The sequence below is a fragment of the Penicillium angulare genome (genome assembly GCF_028827245.1).
Source record: "Penicillium angulare strain IBT 27051 chromosome Unknown utg000001l_segment0_segment0, whole genome shotgun sequence".
NCBI classification, from domain to species: Eukaryota; Fungi; Ascomycota; class Eurotiomycetes; order Eurotiales; family Aspergillaceae; genus Penicillium; species Penicillium angulare.
The window spans coordinates 533,402-554,785 of NW_026623160.1; the positions used below are offsets into that span (position 1 = coordinate 533,402).

A 21,384-nucleotide genomic window follows, 5' to 3' on the forward strand; every position below is an offset into this window, starting at 1 on the left:
TCAGCGGACAATCGCTTCACAGTGCCTACTTCCAGGCATCACTAAACTTTCTGTGGGCCAAAAGCTGCAGAAAGCTCTTACATCATCGAAAGTCCCTCATTACTCTTTTACACTGCAACTTGAGCTCGCCAACGTACTGCAGATTGAGAATCCAAATACTATTCCTCTCCGGTTATGGGTGGAGCCACATTGGAATGATACGAGTGGGACGGTTCAAGGCGTCCCGCAGATGGTTCTCGTTAAAAGATTAGGTCTGAAATTAAAGACGAAAACAAGCTATCTTTCCCGACGGTTGAGGACCTCAAGGGATAAAAATCATCAATCGACGCACGTTCTGGTGGACTACAGGTCACAAGCTGTTTTCAAAGACCACGACACTTTCAAGGCACCAGGCAAACCTCTAGAGAATTTTTCTTCAGATTATAACATGTTGGTTGTACCCATAAACAATGAATATCCTCCTCTGTATCTAGGAGCTGCACTCGGGATTCACGCGCCTCGGGCCGCCTCGACGGAGCTGAGTCTAGATCCAACATTCACGACTTTCAACATGAAGAATGAGCATTTCATCGAGTATAAGCTGGAGCTTGCCATCGCAGGAGAAACGGCAAGTTATGATGGAAAAGAGTCAATAATAGTGATAGGGCCAAGCTGCGACTGGTTTTAGTAGTAATCTGGGCAATTCCTTGTCTCCGTCGATTTGAACCTTTGAGATTTGAGAATCTTTTAAACTCATATTGATGCATCGCCTTCATCAATTTGAAGACAATTGCTTCTTCTACACTTCGACTCTTCATTATTTATCCTACGTGGACAGCAGACACTCGATCCACAAAACCAAATCACAGATCCCTACCGCACAAGGCAACTCTAAAACAACGATGTTTTGCTGCCAAGCCCCAGCCGCGTTGCATTATACCCACTGTTAACGGCATATTACAGTACCCCTAGCAGAAGAACCAAGTGACGCCAAGCACCACCAGCACAGTCTTACCCACAGCTAGCTGCTAAAGATTGTTTTTCCCTGTTTTTCAAGTCGGAACAATCACCCGGGAGTCTACCCCTTTTGACATTCCCACCTCAAGACCCCACAATGATGATCTCAAGCACTCGCTTAGAAAGTAGTTCGCCATGAAACCCCATAAAACCCCACGCCGAGAACAAAAATAGCATTGAAGTAACATTGCAATTGAAATAATGATGATGACTATACATCCCCCTTTTTCGGACTATGGCAGCAGCAAGTCATAAAGCATTACACATAGGCGGGGTACAGATATCATCATATAAACAGACCGCAGTACAAGTACTACAGTTAAGTACTCCTCGTGATGTTTTGTACTCCTCGTAGAACATCACATGCAGTCTATTCGATCTTCAAACTGCGGACGTTGAATAGGTTTAATCGCTTACACTTGAACTCAAAGGAATGCATGTGTGAAATCCCCAGCCATCAACCAATAGAATTTTCCAACCACCTCCATAGATCGCCCCAGCACCCCTGTAGATCCCTTGGCTCTGTCTCACTCGAGGATTGATCAGCACTGTCTCCACTGTATAACAGCCCCATCTTTTGCGTGGCCAACATGAATGGAATGTTATAAAAGCTTCCCCAGTGACCTGACATTCCGAAGGTCGCAACACCATATTTCGCAGCCTATATAATATATCGGCCATCTCATTTTGCATAGGTATGTGGCGCACTAGCACTCCTAAATACTCATGTTCAATATTTTCGTTCGAGTTTTTGAGCAATCACATCAAGTTGGAAGCACAAAACCTTGACAAATAAGTCCAAATCTGCAATTTTCATGATTGAGCTATACTCGTCCATATATTTTAATTGCGCATCCGAGTCATCGACTAATTATCCCAATTTAGAAACAAACCTATTCTTCAAATTCTACAAGATCCCACACATATCCAAAATGCAGCTCTCTCTGTTCGTCGGCACTCTCTTCGCCACCTTGATCACTGCCATGCCGGCACCTAACACCGAGACCCAATGTCTGAATGTACGCCAATTCCGATAGAATTGAATAATCGGTCGTTCTATTCAAGCGAGCTAAACCATACGCATAGGAATTTGCCACCTGCGAGGTCCACGCCCCCCACTCCAGTCCTCACCAATGCTGCATTGGCAACATGGTCTGTGAGCCGTGGGGTGGCTTCAAGTCCAACAGCACAATGGGAGTGAGTAGACATGCTTTTTGACCGCCGTTTTGAACGATGTTTTTGCTGATTAATTTTTTTCCAGACTTGCATCAAGCAGAATGATATTTAATGCTCCTAATGTTGTTTCGTTATTGGCTAGAGTCTGAAAGCCCGAACAAAGACTGTGATGCAAGATGTGTTTTATTCATGCAAGGGGGTCTATATGCTCGTTTTTGGCGACTCGCAGATCTGCCACACACTAAGGTAGGGATGGACTCAGATGATTTTTCACTTGTATTTAATTATTTCATTGTGCATAACCCAAAAAAATAAATAAGATTCGATACGCTGTTATCGTCCGATCGCCGTAAATGCTAATAAAATCAATGACAGACACTGGGTATTGCCATCCGAGTCACGGTAGTGAAACTTGAAGTGATATCCCAAGCTCCATAACACTTCCGCGTGGAGCTACCAAGCTCTCTTACATATGCCCTTGCATCAGATAAACGTCACGGTACACATAGAATGATGCGAATATAACTCCCACATATCTTTCATCTGAAGACCACCCAGTACGACGACGCAAGAAGTCGGTCTATTCAATCGGATGAGGAGAATCTGCCTTCAACACCGAAGCATTTTCAGTCTCTCGGCTTGGACGACTGTCGCTGAAAGCTATGCTCAATCTACGATAGTCCCATTTTTGAGCCAAGATCAACACGGCAAAGCTCAATACTGGGATCAAGAGAACGTCCAGTACACCGAAGAGGACCGATGTTCCTGTTATCCCAATTTTGTTTCCGCCATCGGTTAGTCCCCAGGCGATAGGGTAGATGATCCATAGAAGGTTGGTCCAGCCTGATAGAACGATATAGTCCTTATCAACTCCAAGAAGCTGCGCAGCTTCCCGGCTCTCGTTGATGGTGCTCATAGCGAGGATGAGCCAGGCGAAAGTTCCAAAGGCAAAGAACCCCCACTTGTAAGAGCTAGCGACGTACGCTCCTGCGAGGTAACTCACAACCCAGAATAATGAGAGAGCGATATTGCAGATCATAGTGGTCCATGATACACCCGAAATCAAACCCAGTCCAAGGGCGAGCGAAGGGAAGGCAATCAGCCAGTTCACATATTTGACCCAAAACATCTGCCTGATAGTTCCGTTGCCTAGATCATCAATCTGCTTTACAGAACTCCAACCTAGATCCGAAGCTTGGGCGAAATACGTAACGGCGCCAACCAAAAGTACAAAAGTAAATAAGTAGTGGAAAACTCGCTCGCTTTCTTTTGCAGCAAATGACAAAATGAGACAGCCAATCTGGCAGTTGGGTGTTAGTTACTGACGGGGATAATTGAGGCAAAAAATTCCTACCAAAGAGATCGAGAAAATTGCTGTTACTGCCCAGAGCCAGTCGGAACCATGTACAGCTAGGGCCTCATCGACCCCCACGACAGGGTTGACACTCAGAACGTCGTTTCCGCGGGATAAGAGATCCATTTTCGTTGAATTAAGGTGGCAATGGAATAATTGGTCTTTCTAAAGATTTGCAATACACTTTTGAATTATGGATCAAGCTGGTCGATGTACCTCAACTCTGAAGGAGATCTCGCTTCTTATAATAAGTCATAGTCAGTTCAACGATTCAGCATCTGACTCGGAAATAAGATGAAGAGCCGAGTGCACAATCCAGCTGGAAAAAAGCGATACGACGACTACCATCTTCTGTGGGTAGAAGAAAGTTAAATTTCAGTTTGTGGCGCTGTTTGGAGGCCCTTGAGAGTGAATTGAAACTTTTCTCCGACTATTTCTCCATATATTATTCCGAGCCGACTGTATCTCCGACCGCAGCCAAACAGCATTGGGATGGTGAAGTAGGCTGTGACTCCAATTTCTGAATGAGAAATCAAAAATGAGCGACCATTGAGGCGATTCGTAATACCGATATTGTTCCCTTTAAATCAACTATTTTTACATCATACGTTTCAATTTTGCCAGAATATAAGAGTTGTCAATAATGATATAGTCGCGACAGAATGTGCAGTAATCTAAGCGTACCCCTCGTCCGCTTGATTACTGGAACGAGCCGATCTTAAAACATTATAGAATTATTTCACAAGGCAAATAGTAGCAGATGAGTGAATATCACTGGCAGTCGCAAAGAAAATTACATTGCTGTAGGATTTTTCCGTAGGACCTCGTCGATTGGTTAAAGGGAGCCTTCCCCAATTTTTGGCCCCCAGATTTACAGGCAGCTTCCTGACCTACCGGAAAGAATGTCTTTAGATTCTCCGGCAGTACTGGCATAGCTCCGAGTCTCACTTAACACATGCCACCCCCGAGAACAGAATCGAATCCCTCTACCGGGGCACACGGGCGCCAGCGCCCCGGGGCAGCGTGCGATGAGTGCCGACGGCGAAAATTACGCTGCGATGGCCTCCAGCCCCAGTGCGGCGTGTGTCGAGAAACTAACGTCGTTTGCGAAGTTACCAAGCGTGCTGTCCGGGGTCCTAAAAAGGGCCACCTCAAGGTGCTAAAAAACCGTATTCTACATTTGGAGTCTATGCTCGAGACTCGATTGCCAGACGACCAGCCACATCCGCAGTCGGAGTGGTTAAGCGATTCCAGAAACAGCGATGATGGCAACTATGGAGCTGCCTCCTCAGGATCAGAACATGAGGAGGCGCTTACCTCAAATAGCTACGAGCCACAGCCTACCTCAAATCAGTCAGCTCTGCAAAGTAGCAAAGAGGTGGAATTAGCGTCTTTCATAGCGCCCGCGTCTAGCCCTCACCTTTCTACTCCGATACGGGCTGAATTGTACGCTGTCTCCCTGAATCTATCCGTAACACTGGTGAATTACAAAATGGCTGATAAGCTTTACTTTCTTCAGGGACCAGCTATATATGGATCGTGTACATCAATCAGTCCCGATTCTACACCAAAGACGATACTTTTCATGGTCAAAGTCAAGCAAGACTGCATCCCAGCAATGTCTGCAGTATGCGATGTGGACACTGGCGTCACTGTTGTCCGTTCATTCCAGGGAATTGGCTGAGCCGCTCTACAGGCAAACTAAGCAGGTGCTGGAGAATCTGAGCATCGATGCCGACAATGAAATCGGGAACAGCACCGCACTAGCCCAGGCATGGGTATTGATTATCATATTTGAATACACGCGAGGGTATCACCGCCAAGCGTGGATGAGTGCCGGTCGCGCGTTTCGCTTAGTCCAGGCCATGCGATATCATGAGATCGATAACCCTGTTGATAAGCGAGGACCGTCCTCTCCGCAATTTGGGGACTTGATTGAGGTTGAGGAAAGACGTAGGGTGTTTTGGATGAGCTATTTCTTGGATCATATCATCAGTATACGCGATGACTGGCCGATTACCTTGAATGAACACGTGGTAAGTACATAGGTCATTAAAGCCTACGATGCACCCCTCAGAAAGTTAAAAAAAAACGGTTGCTAACGCCATCTTCTTCCTAACCAAACAAGATATGTACCCGGCTTCCAGCACCAGATGACAAATTTCAGAACGGGGGTCATGAGTTAGGACCGCTCTTGTCCGAAGCTATGATGGAGCCCACTCTCCAAGTCCAGTCGTCATTCAACGAGTGTCTTATCCTGGCCACTATCTGTGGCCGTAGTCTCCTGCAAAGCCAGCAGTATCACATATCAAAAGCGTACGGTGATGGGAACACGGACTGGTCAGAGCAACGCAGGTGGCTAGACAGTATCCTTAAAAACCGACTTCAAGTCTTGTCTCAAAACTACCCAGCACCCACGGAATCCAACGACCCCCTTCTTCTTTTCGCTAACATACTCGGTCAAGCAACAGTGATTTACTTCTGCAAAACAATAAGTGATACCAGCGCCGATGATGGTTCTTTGAGAGAGAACAGTCCCGAGTTCATCCAGTATCAATATCGCGCTCTAGAGGCATCCACCAACATAATTAGTCTCGCTTCCATTTTACAGGAACTGCCAGTATCCAGGGTATGTCTTGAGATACATAATCCCAACAGCCCAATTCTAACACGTTCGTTGTAGGTTCATCCGTTAACACCGATTCCCTTATTTATGTGTGCCGAATTTCTATATAGCGAAATTCATAACGAGGATTTCCAGCCGCGGTTGCAGGAGCTTTTCCATGTGTTTGGGGGGCTGAAGAGCATTAATAACCCAGAGCAGAGCTATTTGGACCTTCTTCCACGCTCATGCCTCTCTAAAACTGCAGAACTATTTATTCATAGTGTGGGGACAGGAACGCCGAATCTATGGAATGAGGGCTGCCTTTTTCCCTAGGAGCTCCACATGAGCATGTATACAATTTTTGTTTCTCCGGTAAATTTCTATAATACAGAACTGTGCAAGCGCGACGGCACTGCCTCAAGATAAGATCAATAGCGCGACGTCACACATCATGATGTAGACAACAAGTGTCTGTCTGTGTATTAGTGTATGGGACAATGGAATGCTTAATACACGAGGTAAAGAGGTCCTACGGAAACTTCTACAGCAATTTAATTTTATCTGTTACTAATATTCATTTATCTGCTACTATTTGCTTTATGAATCGCTTTATGGGATACTGGGAGTTCTCCTATATTTTAAGATCGCCCCGCTCCAGTAATCAACTTGAAGCAGTCCCACGGGGCGCCATGCTTAGCTTATATTCTATCGTGGGTATACTGGCAGCTCCTGTATTCTGGTAGAATTGAAACCGCGTGATGAAAATTGTTGATTACAAACGAACAATATCATTATTACAAATCGCCTCAATAGACGCTAATTTTTTATCTCATATACAAATATTAGGGTCACAGCCTACTCCACCATTCCAATGCTACTACCGGGACGGCGATAAGAAATAGAAACTCCGAAGAAATAAAAACTCCGAGGTGAAAGCAGAGATTCTTGAGAGCAAGAAGGATCGACAACGATGGACGACGTCGACCACGCAATTCATACCCAAATCCCGAGTCGCAATAAAATGGCCGCTTTTATTAAACCCTGTTACTGGCACGATTGTATAGTATCGCAGACAATTTTGATTCCAACATGAACAACCAACTGGGCCAATCACTGGCAGCAAAAAGAATAGTCGTGGCCGGCGCAGGATTCGCAGGCCTGTCTTTTGTACTTGCTTTCGACCAGCTCTGGGCAAAATCAACCCTCAACCGTCCAGAAGTGCTGCTGCTGGAAGAGGATAATCGTGACAAGTCTATTCACAAGTATCCTTATACGCTCTGCATCAACGGAGCCAGCTCTGATGATGGACTCGCGGTCATTCAACAACTAGGCCTATTGGATGAGGTCCGCAAACATTCAACTCTCAATGATGGAGATATTCGCGTATGGTCAGAAAATTGGAAGTGGCTATCGTCGATTAATCCGAGCGCGTATGGGAACCTACCAGCTGCAACCATGCGCGTCGCCCGTGAGGATCTCAAACGCATACTGGTGGAGAAAATTGAACAAACGAAGACTGTCATAAAGTGGAACTCAGCATGTACATCAGCTGAACATCTGTCGAACGGTCAGATCCGAGTCTCTGTCTCTGGATGTGAAAGTCATGAAGGCATGAACACTTCCATGCTGGACTGCGATGTTCTCGTGGCGGCCGATGGCGCCAACAGTTGTATTCGAGCCTGCTTTCGCCCTAATGACATGACAACGCAATACGCTGGCGCAACGCAGATTGGTGGTATCTCATTTTTTCCAGAAGGTGTTCCAAAGCCCGTCAATCAGGACTTCAGTCTTCAAATGTCGTCAGGCGAAGGAGTTTGTTGCATCTATCACCCACTTAATAGCAAGAGGATTGACTGGGCGCTGAGCACAGTAGGGCCGGAGCTTAAATCTAAAACAAGCTTCAGTCCCGAGAAGCTTACTGCATTGAAACAAGAAGCTTTAGAGACTGCCTCTATGTTCCAAGAGCCCTTCAAATCAATCGTTAACGCTACAATTCCCGGTACTGCCTTCATACGCCCCGCTAAGGAGAAGCCTGCATTCCCGCATGATACTCGCCTACGAGGGGTGTTCTTCATTGGTGAGGCCAACCATATTCTCAACTCATTTGAGCTGCTGGGTGCGAATCTGGCGCTGGGTGATGGTTGGGACTTGGCAGAGCAGCTTTTTTGTAATGCCTCTCTAGATGCGGTAGCTGCTTCTTACGATAGGCTGAGTATTCCTCGCTTTCAACGTGCCTTCGACTTTTCTCATGAGCGAATTAATTTTGGGCACTGTAAAGGAGGCAAGTGGTTGTTTTATAAACATGGCATGGCTGCCCAGCGGGCATTAAAGAAGGTTCATTAAATCGGTGCACTGTCTTCGGGATCCTTGGATAGTACCTACTGTGACGTCTTTGTACATTCGGACCTTCAGGAAATATTTTTCAGTATTTATTTTGCATGCCAAGGAAATTTGATCAACTCAATTAAAATCAAGTATCTTGATTCCTGTGACAAATGTACTACCAAGCAAAATGTGGAGGTATTTTGGTGGGGATCTGTTTCTATTCTCTTGACCAGCTTAGTATTTCTTAACATAACCATCATTCAGATAGCTTACTCTCCATCATTCATTATCTAATATGATCTAAGAAATAAAGTAGTAGGCTTGCAGAGTTCATAGGCTCTTGAACTTCATTGGATTTTGCCATTAAACACATGCCAAAGCCGAAGGTGATGCAATGTTAGTATCCGCAGCTGAACAACCGGAGATATGAAGTCACATGTGCACAGCGAATTTAAAAGGCTACGTATCATTTGAATTTACTCTTCAACATATTTGTTGCTGCTTAGACAGAAGAACAAGTCTGGTCCGCCTCTTTAAGACTCATTGTTCCGCTGAATTCAGGGGTGAAGTGAAGGTAAAGGATCTGAAAGACGAGTATCATTTATCATTTGGAAGGGCTGACATTTGTGCAATGCTTTTACTAGTGAATGACCACAGATTAGCTGTGTACTACTAAACATTAAGTTTGACTACATATAATGGTGATAGTAGTTCGCGTGATTTATCCGAGATTCTCCAAATCGGCCTTCCGTCGCTATGCTATTCTTTCCTTGAATTCTCCTTTCAGCTGCAGTCTGCGCAAAAACCGATGTTGATGTTGTCATAATAGGAGGTGGTCTTTCCGGGCTATCTGCTGCCAAGGATATTGCAGCAGCTGGCAAATCATTCGCCATTCTCGAAGCTCGTGATCGCGTTGGAGGACGTGTACTGAACGTGAACCTCCTGGATGGTCAGGCAGAAGAGGCCGGGGCAGAGTTTGTGGGCCCCACACAAGATCGAGTACTTGCACTTGCAGATTCTCTTGGTTTAACAACATATCCAACATACCGCGAAGGAAATTGTAGTATGTTACGAAATGGAACGTTGACTACCTATCCGTTTCAACCATCCTCCATTCCGCCGCTAAGTACCGAAGTTCTACTCGAACTTCTATCTTTTCAATCCGATCTGAACTCTATGGCTGCAGGGGTCAGCACCGAAGCGCCCTGGGATCATCCCAATGCCTCTATTTGGGATAATATGACAGTTGCCACATATCTCGATTCTAAAATCACTCTTTCCGATTCCCGCTTCCTGCTAGAAAATGACATTACTAGTGTCCTATCTACAGAACCAAACGAGCCATCGCTACTTTATCTGCTCGCCTATATAGCCGGTGGTGCAAACAAAAAAACCACAGGCACAATTGGTCGACTTATAAATGTAGCAGATGGTGCACAGGAAAGCCGAATAGATGGTGGAACACAACTTCTCCCTCTCAAGCTTGCAGACGGGCTTGGGTCAAAGAATATCCATCTGAGTAACCCCGTGCGAAAAATCACGCTTGAAAATGACCAATATACAGTGACTTCAGACAAAATGCAAATCTCAACACAACAGGTTATTGTTGCTATGTCCCCGCCGATGGCAGGCCGTATTTCATATTACCCACTACTTCCCGCTGGACGCGATCAACTTACTCAAAGAATGGCAATGGGTGCGATTGGCAAAGCAATTGCCATTTATCCATATCCGTGGTGGCGTAAACTTGGATTAAATGTGCAAGGGCTTTCTGACTCTGGATCGATCCGAGTTACCTATGACAACAGCCCGAAAGAAGCTTCATTCGGCGCTATCATGGGCTTTATAGAGGCTGATGAGATGCGGAAGCTGGACGATTCAGGAGAGAAAAAAGTAAGAGCTCAAGTGATACAGAGTCTGGTGGGGATGTTTGGAGATCAGGCTGCTAACCCAACCCGGGTCATCAATCAACGATGGGATGCAGAGGAATTTTCACGTGGAGGGCCAGTAGCGTTTGCCCCGCCTGGTGTACTTACTGAGTATGGCCCCCATCTTAAGGCGCCCGTCGGTGGAATTCACTTTGCTGGGACTGAAACCTCTTTGGAATGGGCTGGGCATATGGATGGTGCGATTAGTTCTGGCGAACGAGTGGCGGCCGAGGTTCTCATGGCCCTTAAATAAGCCTCAACATCTACCAATATGATCTATATCTGCTACATAGTCAACTTTCTACTTAGTTATTATTACTGTCGTCTCTTTGTCATAGATCTATTCTTAAGGCTGCTTTCAATGACTCAAATGTCTACTCTAATAGGTATAATTCTATGTAGGCGACTGTGTATGGTCGAGTATTGGAAGCCTGCAAGAAGATTCTAAGGCTGCAGCACAACACGACGGGTGAGGTTATCGAGAAATTGGATTGATTGGGCATTGAAGGCATTTGATTGAATAATTTTATTCCTTAACCCAACAGCATTTCATGGGACTTCGGCATATTAGACTCGGCGGCTACTACACAGGAGTTTAGCTTAGATAATTTCAGGGGAACTGCAGGCATTTTGGTCGAGACGAGATATGAAACAAGACTGATTGCAGTGGAGTAATTACAAGGAATACACAATTGGCCTACAAAAGGACTACCGTTCGTAAAATGCATGTAATAAATAACATATACAGGGACAACGCAAATAGCAGGAGAGAAGACAAAGAGATCAGGTGGATGCAGCCAGGTCAGTAGACAACATCAAATAAAAAGGTATATCTACCACGTAAACGTCCAAGATAATAGACAATAGAAAGCGAAAAAAGATGTCCATCTTGTCACAATCATATCTCCGGGAGACTGGGCGCAACAAGGCTGAACGCAAGAAAGGTAATATTGAAGAGAAACAATAATAAAAACTCCTTTAAATCCTCCTGTACAAGTTTTGAAACCGTATCACGGGACGTGACGCTTAGAAGACGGACTTGCAGCCCCAGTGGTTCTCAACCTGGAACTCACCAGGGGCCTTCCAGGCATCATCAGCGTAAGAGAAGAAGATGGACTTGCTACCGATAGCCTCGGCAATACCCTTGATGGCAGTCTCCTGCTCAGAGACACCAGGGACGGCGGCGCCGTTGGCGTCACCAGCGTTGGGCCAACCAGTCTCCAGGTTGAGGACGTCAAGGTTGCAGATCTTCTCGAGGATCTTGTACTCGCTCAGGGCGAACTCACCAGCCTGTGCGGCGGTGGTGTCGGCGTTGAAGAAGGGGTGGATGTTGGCACCGACAATGTCAACGGGGGAGCACAGGGTGGAAGAACCATACTGCTGCCAGATGTCAATGGGCTCGGTGGTGGTAACCTGGCCAGTGTAGCCGGCGGACTTGAAGCTGGACTTGGAAGAGCTGATGAAGCTGGCGAGCTGGGCAGCGGTGACGTAACCGCTGGAAACGGCCTCGTTACCGACGACGATCAACTTAACCATGTCCCACTGAGCCCACTTGTTGATGGCATCAACCTGCTCCTGAGCACCGGAGGTACCGGTGCTCTCGATGTAGACACCGAGGATCATGCTCATACCCATCTCCTTGCAGGCGTTGCCAATGTACTCGAGACCGTTGCAGTCAGTGGAGTAGACACGGACGAGGTCGAAGCCCTTCTCGGAGATGATCTTGATGTTCTTGGTAACCTCGGACTGGGTCATGCAGTTACCGGAGTCGGTGTAAGGAGAGAAGGTCATTCCATACTTGCCGGAGCCGGTCAGACCGGAGCTGGAGGTACCGGTAGACTGGGCAGCAGAGCTGGTGCTGGAAGCAACAACGGCAGCGGTGGTGCTGGCAGGGGCGGGAGCGACAGTGGTAGGAGCAGCAGCGGTGGTGCTGGCAAGACCAGTGCTGGAGGCGAAGGGGCAGTAGTAGGTGGTGTCGGTCTCGGTGACGGTCAGAGTGGTCTCAGGCTTGGTGTAGGTACCGGGGGCGATGGTCGAGGGAGTAGGGTACACAATGGTGGTGTCGCTGGGAACGACAGTGGTGGTACCGGGGACGACGGTGTAGGTACCAGCAGCGGGGCAAGTGTAGGTGGTGTACTCAATGACGCTGGTCACGGTGGTACCGCTGGGCTTGACAGTGGCGTAAGGGCAAGTCACAGTGGTCTCGGTGGAGACAACAGTGGTGACTTCGCCAATGGTGTGAGTACCGCTGGTAGCAGCGGTGGTGGTAGCACCGCAGACAGTGGTGGTGTCGGTGACGGTCATGGTGGTGGCCGGGACGGTGTAGGTACCAGTAGTGGAGTAGCTGGTAACGCCGTTGGTGGGCAGGCTAACAATGACGGTGGAGGTCGAAGGAGCAGCCGAGGAAGCGGGAGCCACCGAGGAAGTGGGAGCCACGGAGGGAGTCACGGTGACGGTAGCAGTCTTGGTGCTGGTGGAGTGGACAGTGCTGGTCAAGGTGCTGGTGGACTCCACAGTGCTGGTCTGAGGAATAGGGACCAGGGTAGGGGAGCCCCAGAGGGTGATGACCTTGGTGGTGCAACCGCAGGTCTCATCAGGAGGGCTCAATGGCACGGAGGAGGTAGGAGAAGCAGAAGCAGAGGCAGAGGCGGAACCAGAGGCGGCAACAGCACGCTTCTGGTGGATAGCCTCATGGCGACGGTGCAGGTTGCCCTCAGCGAGGACAGAGCCGGCGAAAGCCGCGGCGGCGATAACAGAGCCCTTCATTGTGATAGAAGAAATGAGGGTCTTGCGTACCGAACGAAAGAATGCCCGCTGAACGAGTGAAGCGGTGGTCAGTTGAATAGTATCAAGGAACGTGGGTAAGAAGGAGAAAGGAGAGAGAGTGGGCACGCAAGGCCTTTTGTTCTGAGGGCTAAAGTTTCTAACGGGGGGGGGAACAGAAGGAGAAGTGGAGGTTAGGGGGGGGGAATCAGAAAGAAAAAGGAGAAAAAATAAGAAAAATAAGAAAAATAGGGAGTTTAGTGGGCATTAGTCCTATACCGAGGATTACCAGGCTCCACAAGATCATGAATCCAAGTTACGCCAAATTTACCCCTGGTTCATTCACCTGCAGTCTAGACAGTCAGGTACCAGGCTCCGATTATTGGTCGAATCTTGCATCCCCAGTTCAAATCCAGAATATTGACGCTGATGGTTGGCCCGCACGGGTCGGGCGGGAGTGGGGTCTATAATACACTATGAGGGTGATACTGTACACTTCTTTGTGACCGTATGGATAATCATTTAATAATTCAATAAATGAACAAAAATATTCAAGGCTGTACTGTTGCTGCTCCGAATCAGCAAAAATAGCTGTTATGTCTCACTTGGGGGCGGAGCTATAGAATTGGGGAGTACGCTCAGCCCCTTACTGTGGGGATCAGGAAGTGCAGCCGAACTACTGCAGGGATTTGTTTTAACGGGTAAACAGATTGAACCTATACCAGTTCATGGGGGAGAACTATGTAGTTCGACCATGAAGTTACAGATAAAAAGACTGAACAATGACCAGGGAGTCTAGATGTGTTTTAGGGAGTACGCCTCCGATCATAATTCAACTTTCATGGGCAAAAAACGAGGAGAAACAGGAAAACAGGAAATTCTCTCGTTAGCGTGCCCAAGTGGGTCTCCATGCTCCTGATCTAATCTGAAATCAGTCAAGTGGCAGCTTTACTGTGGAGATTAATGTGGGGAATAATCATCTATCTAGTGTTATGATTGGTTGTTACCGAGGCCCTAATTTCCCGCCCTGCCGATCCTCATACGCAGGTACCTCGACGTTAATGTACGCCTCGTACAGTACACAAATGTATCATCTGAGCTGTTGCATTCTGTTCCTATACACAGTATTCAAATGCGGACTTGTTCTTCACAAAGTACATGATGCCGTTAAATTAGAACCACCGTGAACCATGGAATCCCAAGACTATCATGACGTGGTCTTCCATAATCTTACATGAATGCCCTCTATACAGTCCAACACAAAGGTCCCCTACGAAAGAAACCGGTCTCTACATTCAAACTCAAAAACACCGAAGGAAAAGGAGACTCTCTTCCCGCTTCCTAGCTTCGCCCCCCGACTTTGCCGTGACTCGTCAGCTCCGAGATACGCCAATAATCCAAACCCAGAACTCAATCGTACTCGTACCCCATCATCAATGCGCTTTCTATCAGGTGCGCGGGGGACCTTCTCTTCATAGCTTAGTAGTCTCCGGTCTCCTCTTACCTCTTATACTGTCTATACTTTCCTTCACGGTAAGTACACAGCAAAAATACCGAGGACGCGGCATCCGCACGTTCCGCCTCGGCGATCATGGAGAGTAAGACAGCAAGCGGCCCCCTAAGCCTTCGGCAGCTGCTGATCCCAATGCAAAAAAAAGAGTCTAGATTGTGCACAGAGGAATTGAGGCCTTGAATTCTTCTAAACCCGGAATACGGAGGCCATGTAGTATATTCTGTGCTCGGTTCTTCATAAAGACAAGCTAGCACACTATGGAGTATAAGAACGCGTACTCCATCCCCGCAGGTGATTTAATTGCCATTGCGGCTTTTTCCAGTCAGAACCATCGGGGTAATCTGAAATGTTACATGCGGAGAACCACCTCCCCCTGAGCCGTGACTAGTTTCATTCGGATATCGGAACGATCATTTCCCTCTACGACCCATAATTGGGTAAGACATGGAAGATCCATACAGTATTCCGTACGCGACCAGGCCCAAATGCATGACAATGCAGTATGAGTATCCATCCGATAAGTATGATAGAAAAGAAAAGATCAATCAGAAAAGGGGGACAACATTCCCAACAGCGACCGATAGTATGTAAACAAGATCTGATCGGTGTGTACAGTATTCGTGTACGGAGTGTAAACAGTAATTCCTTCGAACATTTTCCTTTTTTGGGCATAGACTCCACACACAACCTGGTCTCGACCGCCAGCTCACACAAATCTGGAGGCGCTATGTGGCGCCAAGCAAGATAGTCGATCTGGGCACCGGTCATTGTACAGATGGAGTCATGGCTGGATAAGTCGAAGGCTTGGCAAGACCCTGTCTGAGGTTATTCACCATCTGAAACGTTGGAACCCTGACAGTTTTTTGCCACCGGCAATTTAAAAAGATGTGGCGGTGGCTAATAACTAATAAAAAATGGTGATTTCGGATTGTAACCGTGCAATTTCTGCGATGGCGTGTGGGGCGCAGTGTCTTTCCTTTGTTTGTTTTTGTGGTTGTTTTACTTGGCTGTGGGATTTCTCATTTACCGCTTCGAATTGTTTTCTGGGCAATGGGCCTGGCCCAAAGTATGTGGGGAATGCTGGGCATGGAGTAAGTAACTGAGATCGAATTTCCTGTCAGTGAGACAGTCTTGGTCAATCAGCCTGGTCAGGAATGTGAGATATTCGAACATTCTTGGAATCTTTTAGTCTGCTTGTTGTATTCACATCTTAACCGATTCAAGTTGTTGCCTTGTGGCCTGAGAATGTGCACTGGGTTGGTATGCTGACTAATCCCCATTCGTCCCATTGATGCCACGATCGATGGATGTACACATGATGGGTCAGTCCTATTGATGATAGCAACTTATATTCAAGATCTGCTGGAATTCACAATTTATTTCTGTATACAAGGGAGAAATCAGGCTCCTGTGGGCATCTGATTTAAATTAGGTGCCAAATGCACTTACCACCTAGTGGCTAAAAGTGGCGCAACATTGAATGGATATATAGTAATAGATACTAGTAGGCATCATTCAAAAACTTGGATGTTACTACAGTACATACTAGTACTAGCAACAATGGGTACCTACCTACTACCTACTAGTACTATGTACTAGTAGTCGTCTGTCCAGGTGCGACATATAACTACAACAGTAGTCTGAGATATATTTTCCTGCCAACAGTGCAGGGGCGATTTGGACGAATACACGCATTCAACGTTTGAAACTGCCCAGCTGAGGAATATATACTAAGATCACGCAAAGTCGAGTCAAATGCGAAGGCTAATAGTAGAGAAGAAGGTAAAGATAATCCAAGTGCTCCACAGGCAATAGTCGCATTCGATTTAACACCAGACTGATCGCTGACGCCAGCTCTCATGGGGATTTTTTAATACATCATGATGAAGCCTAGCTACCGATTTCCATCACCAGAAGGTTCCATGCTCCGCAGTGTAGCGACCAACGCCCTCATGTACGAACGGCCAGGCTCTTGTTGTCCGTCGGGCCATTGATGCGGCGATGTGCTGTCGCAGAAAGAATGCACTGTGCGGAAAGCCAATGTGGAGGGTCTCACATTGAGGACCTATACCGACATGTTGCGTCTACAGGCTGTCTTTGCTAGCATATTACAGCCTCGAAGTCACAATAGACAAACTAGTTGCTACACCATTCCCAATATTAGTCACTGCAGCAACCGTATTCTTTGCAAAGTCGAACACATCAAGATGAAAACCCTTTTGACCTCATGTAAGTATTATTTTATAAATCGATTTAAGCTCGTGCAACCTCTGCAAGAACCCGAATAACAAAGATCTCCCATAATAAATATCTCGAATGATTTTTTTAAAGAAAAAAAGAAAAGAAAAGTATTTAGAAGAATAATCTCCATCAAAACACAGTCTCAATTCCTCAATATGCACATGACCACCTCCGCCCGATCATGCCACACCCGAAAACACCCACCACGCCATACAATCCTTCCAAAGAACCCCCAATGTCATCCCACATAATAAAACCAAACTAAACTTAATCCTCCAATAGGAATATACCAGAAGAAAAGCGCATCTACTAGAAGCCCGGAATCTCTGCTCCCGCATGGTTCGCTCGGCCGTACCACACCACACATCGACGTCACGACTTTCACAGCCCCGGATATGGAACCATTGACCCAATCGCATCGCACTAAAAACTAATAATCTTCTATAGTCATACTACATATTCGCGATAAAGAGACACGTGGAAATGTATTATCCACACCAATCATCGGGCCTTTCGAATTGGCTCCATCGTACATACAAAATTCTGTTCTATAGAGATACTCGGAACCGATCGTTCGGGGGTCCCGAATTATGCCTTACATTCAATACTAAGAGTTTGGGTCGGGTTCGGCCGTCGCGGGTATCAGGCAATAGTTCGGCGTGGCAGTGACTTTGGTGATGGCCTCTATAGTAAATTGTGGTCTATAAAGGGGACGAATACTCGAGTGGATGGATCTTCTTTATTCTGTACATTCATACATCAAGATCATTTGAGATAATCTCCTCTCTACATTATTCTCTACTCTACATTATTCTCTACTCTACATTTTACTCTACTCTACCGGGTTAAAGCCAAATCAAAATGACCACACCGGACAAAGCAAAGTCAACCCAGGCTCGTCTTCAGAACGACTTCGGAGCTGATTATTGGGTTCGAACCCAACAAGAACATAGGGTATGTATATCTTGGCCTTCTCATAAATATCAAGATCAAATTCAGTAAATACTAACACCTAATAGCACGCTACAGCAGGCCGAGGCCTCTTCGCTGGTCTGCAGGACGTGAAGCACTACAATGTGGATCAAGGATGGGCGCGACGAAAGTCTGGGGACGCACAGACAGGCTTTTTTGGATCAATCATAAGCCGGTAAGATTATTCTTCCTCTCTCTTTTACTCTATGGTATCATGGAGTTCGTTGTAGTTGAAGCTAATATTCTCTAGATTCATCGGTGGATCTTACAGCCCGCCTACGGATTGATCTGGTTCAAGTTTAACTTCGAAGATCAAGCGTGGATCTGTGAATTAATTTTGCGAATATGTTTGGAGTTTTCGGGTTTATGGTGCTAGGCATTGAATTGTTGTATACTTTGTGATTTATTCAAGTTCATGTTATATGTTAAGAGGTATACAAATATATGATCATTCAGTTGATTTAACGGCAATTCTGGGTTAAAATAGCTTGTATTTGGAAGGGTTTTAATATTGTGACTTTAAATCTGAGGATATGAAGTACATTGAAGATCCATATTGTGTGTTGAACCCCTTATAACTAACTGTGAGACGTTTTACACGCCGACTGTGATCAATGATCTCGTGGATGTTCTTGTAACATTTAGTCAAATGGAGAAGTTCATTCCTCCGAACCTTCAGGATTTGTAGGCTGGAATCCATATTGGCCTTGGAAGGAGGAATAATGAAACAGCGTTCATAAGGTAGCTGTTCAACAACGTCATGGCTCGATAGTCACCTAGGAGGTATTTGGCACCACAGTTGGGGATCTACTGGGGTAGAAGAGGGTTTGTATTGTTTGCAATAAAAGTTTGGAATATGAGATTGAATTTAATAATATTCTTATTTTTTCCGAACATAGTTAACAAATGAAAAGAAACGCTGATGATATATACACTGCATGGATCCGAACATGATTTTAACCCATAGTAGAAAGTAGACAAAGTGCCCAGGTGGTCGGCGAGGCAAAACATTCCTTTGGAGAAAGAAGATGATATCCAATTTGAGACATGTGGAAAGGTACTTTTAAGAGTAATCTATTCCCAAGAATCAATCTTCATTGTACCCTTCTCCTGGAAGTTCTGATGCATCTTGAAAGCCTGGAAAAGCAAATGAGGCTCATGACCCATTCCCTTCCTCAAACACTCAAACTCCGCCCGATCAAGATAATCCGTAAGAATAGGCTCATATTCAGGATGAGCACACTGCTTGATAATAACTCTAGCACGCTCCCTCGGCGACAACCCTCGAACATCAGCCAAACCACGCTCAGTAACAATAACATCGAGATCATGCTCTGTCTGATCGATATGGGTAGCGAAGGGAACAATACAACTCAATCCAGTTGGATCAGTCTTGCTAGGTCGAGTAGACGGGGTATGCATAATAGAGTACTTGGAGTTACGGAGGAAATCAGCAGAACCACCAAGACCGTTCAGCATACGCGAGCCCATAACGCAGGTAGAGTTTGCGTGAGCGTAGATGTCAACTTCGACGGGTGTGTTCATGCCGATGCAGCCGAGACGACGGATGATTTCGGGGCTGTTGGAGACTTGTTGTGAGCGCAAGAGAAGTTTACCAGCGTAGCGCTCCCAGTTATCGTAGAAGCGCTTGAAGCCTTCTGGTGAGAAGCGGATAGAGGTAGCTGTTGCGAAGTCGAGATTTCCGCTATCGAAGAGGTCGAGGAAGGAGTCCTGAAGGACTTCAGTCCATACTTTGAGGTGTGTGAAGTCTGCGCCGCCCTTGCTGAGACCGCCGACGACGGCGTTGGCGATGTTGCCGATACCCGATTGAATGGGGAGGAGGTTCTGGGGGAGACGGCCGTGTTTGACTTCGTGTTTGAGGAACTCAATTAGGTTTGTGGCGATGGCTTGTGAGTCTGCGTCCTCAGGGGCGTTGGGCTGTGTTTGATCTGGGTAGTTGGATTCGACGATTGCGACGACCTTCTCAGGGTCAACGGGGATGTAAGTGGTTCCGATACGGTCCTCCGGTGCCATGATCAGGTATGGCTTGCGACCGGGAGGAAGATCAGAGCCGACAATATCATGCAAACCCTCGAATGAGGGACTGGCGGTGTTAACCTCGATAATGACCTTGTCCGCCATTTGGACCAACTCGGGCGAAGCACCGACTGAGGCACCGGGGATAATTCCACCATTCTCAGTAATGGCAGATGCCTCAATGACAGCGACATCAATTTTATTCGAAGGTTTGTCAAGTGTATAGTAGCCCTAAAAAGAAAAGAAGAAACAGATCCCGTTAGCCGTGTCGATCAAATGACGGGATCGTCGGTGTTGTGCTCCGCGGCGGGAAATCCCGAACGCAAACATCTGCACCCCGGATTGGGTGATTTGGTGTGTGGGAAAGCTTACATAGACCAAATCCGAGGGAAACATGCTCAGATGTTTATCGAAAAACTTAATCTGGCCATTGTTGATTCCCTTGGCGATTTCTTTTCCGACCTGGTGTGGACTGCGGCGTTCGATCATATTTAATTTTGCCCAGCGATTCTCTGTTTCGGCTCCAGAGGAGGCTCCGACGAATAAGTTGTACTTGAGTTGACCTTGAAGGTTATTTTTCTCGACGTGATCTGCCAGTGCGGTGGGAATCATCCTGTGAATATGTCAGATGTGTTTTACTTGCCATTGCCACTTTGATGCATTTATTGAGTGGAACGAATGGGGCTATTTTGGAAAGACAGTGAACCTACTTTGGATATCCCACACCTGTAAAACCGGACCAGCCGATGTATGAGCCATGAGGAAATAAATCAATGAGATCCTCTGCCTTCGCTAGCTTTTTAAGGTAGGAAGGCCGTCGGACACGGCTCTTCAAAAGGGCAGAAGCAGCCATTCTGACAATTGGTACCGAGAAGGAAAGGAATGAGTGGAGAGGGTCTGTCAAGAGTGAGATTGGAAGAAAGAAAAAAGAGAAATCGAGCCAAAGAGGGGGGGGGGGAGCAAGAGTTGAAATATCCCGGAGTAGGAGCTCGGTTCCACTGCTAAAGCTAATTGTTACTTAAGATACCAAATGACCGGGGGAAGGGAACGAGTCTGGACTACCAGATCCGGGATGTATTCTCTTCCGTCCCCAGATTTTGTGCGTGTCCCCCCACAATGGAGCTTTAAAATGGAGATTGGAGTAGATAGATGTATATATTTCGACTCAAATAATCCATTCCTCTAATTTGTAACCTTTGAATTCACACTTTTGACTCCTTTCTCATCACAATTATTGACATCGCCATCTCAAACTTGCCATGACACACATCCGGATCTGGACTAGTGCCAGTAGATCACCATGAGGTCACCCCGCGGTTTTAATTCGGACCGACTCGGTGTTTGCTCGCATTTGCCTCGCTATGCGCAGTAAATCGTAATCAGCACATACTAAGTGGATGCATCCTGCACATGTGCTTAATGTATATTCCGGACCTGCAGCTAAGTATTTTACTACGGTCAATACAAATGACTT

The 21,384-nt window shown here is 46.5% G+C and overlaps 8 protein-coding genes across 8 annotated transcripts; 5 read left to right on the top strand and 3 right to left on the bottom strand.

Annotated features, from left to right (window-relative positions):
- Positions 1–1,928: 1,928 nt before the first annotated feature.
- On the top strand, positions 1,929–2,284 carry N7478_000192 (uncharacterized protein; the record flags this gene model as incomplete). The annotated part of the gene is made up of 3 exons (XM_056916408.1): positions 1,929–2,015; positions 2,083–2,193; positions 2,258–2,284. 3 exons carry the CDS (start codon positions 1,929–1,931, stop codon positions 2,282–2,284), a joined length of 225 nt encoding a protein of 74 aa, XP_056784288.1.
- Positions 2,285–2,752: 468 nt separating this feature from the next.
- On the bottom strand, positions 2,753–3,652 carry N7478_000193 (opsin family protein; the record flags this gene model as incomplete). The annotated part of the gene is made up of 2 exons (XM_056916409.1): positions 2,753–3,472; positions 3,527–3,652. The coding sequence occupies 2 exons, from the start codon at positions 3,650–3,652 to the stop codon at positions 2,753–2,755; spliced, it is 846 nt and encodes a 281-aa protein (XP_056784289.1).
- An 829-nt stretch (positions 3,653–4,481) lies between these two features.
- On the top strand, positions 4,482–6,464 carry N7478_000194 (transcription factor domain-containing protein; the record flags this gene model as incomplete). Its single annotated transcript, XM_056916410.1, has 4 exons — positions 4,482–4,972; positions 5,046–5,562; positions 5,655–6,155; positions 6,210–6,464. 4 exons carry the CDS (start codon positions 4,482–4,484, stop codon positions 6,462–6,464), a joined length of 1,764 nt encoding a protein of 587 aa, XP_056784290.1.
- Positions 6,465–7,220: 756 nt separating this feature from the next.
- On the top strand, positions 7,221–8,474 carry N7478_000195 (FAD-dependent oxidoreductase; the record flags this gene model as incomplete). The annotated part of the gene is made up of 1 exon (XM_056916411.1): positions 7,221–8,474. The coding sequence occupies one exon, from the start codon at positions 7,221–7,223 to the stop codon at positions 8,472–8,474; it is 1,254 nt and encodes a 417-aa protein (XP_056784291.1).
- A 680-nt stretch (positions 8,475–9,154) lies between these two features.
- On the top strand, positions 9,155–10,637 carry N7478_000196 (flavin monoamine oxidase family protein; the record flags this gene model as incomplete). The annotated part of the gene is made up of 2 exons (XM_056916412.1): positions 9,155–9,206; positions 9,286–10,637. 2 exons carry the CDS (start codon positions 9,155–9,157, stop codon positions 10,635–10,637), a joined length of 1,404 nt encoding a protein of 467 aa, XP_056784292.1.
- A 773-nt stretch (positions 10,638–11,410) lies between these two features.
- btgE (putative cell wall glucanase (Scw11)) lies at positions 11,411–13,150 on the bottom strand (the record flags this gene model as incomplete). The annotated part of the gene is made up of 1 exon (XM_056916413.1): positions 11,411–13,150. One exon carries the CDS (start codon positions 13,148–13,150, stop codon positions 11,411–11,413), a length of 1,740 nt encoding a protein of 579 aa, XP_056784293.1.
- A 4,612-nt stretch (positions 13,151–17,762) lies between these two features.
- N7478_000198 (uncharacterized protein) lies at positions 17,763–18,160 on the top strand (the record flags this gene model as incomplete). The annotated part of the gene is made up of 3 exons (XM_056916414.1): positions 17,763–17,855; positions 17,921–18,048; positions 18,124–18,160. The coding sequence occupies 3 exons, from the start codon at positions 17,763–17,765 to the stop codon at positions 18,158–18,160; spliced, it is 258 nt and encodes an 85-aa protein (XP_056784294.1).
- A 787-nt stretch (positions 18,161–18,947) lies between these two features.
- Positions 18,948–20,763, bottom strand: coaT (acetyl-CoA hydrolase ACH1; the record flags this gene model as incomplete). Its single annotated transcript, XM_056916415.1, has 3 exons — positions 18,948–20,141; positions 20,283–20,523; positions 20,621–20,763. The coding sequence occupies 3 exons, from the start codon at positions 20,761–20,763 to the stop codon at positions 18,948–18,950; spliced, it is 1,578 nt and encodes a 525-aa protein (XP_056784295.1).
- Positions 20,764–21,384: the final 621 nt, after the last annotated feature.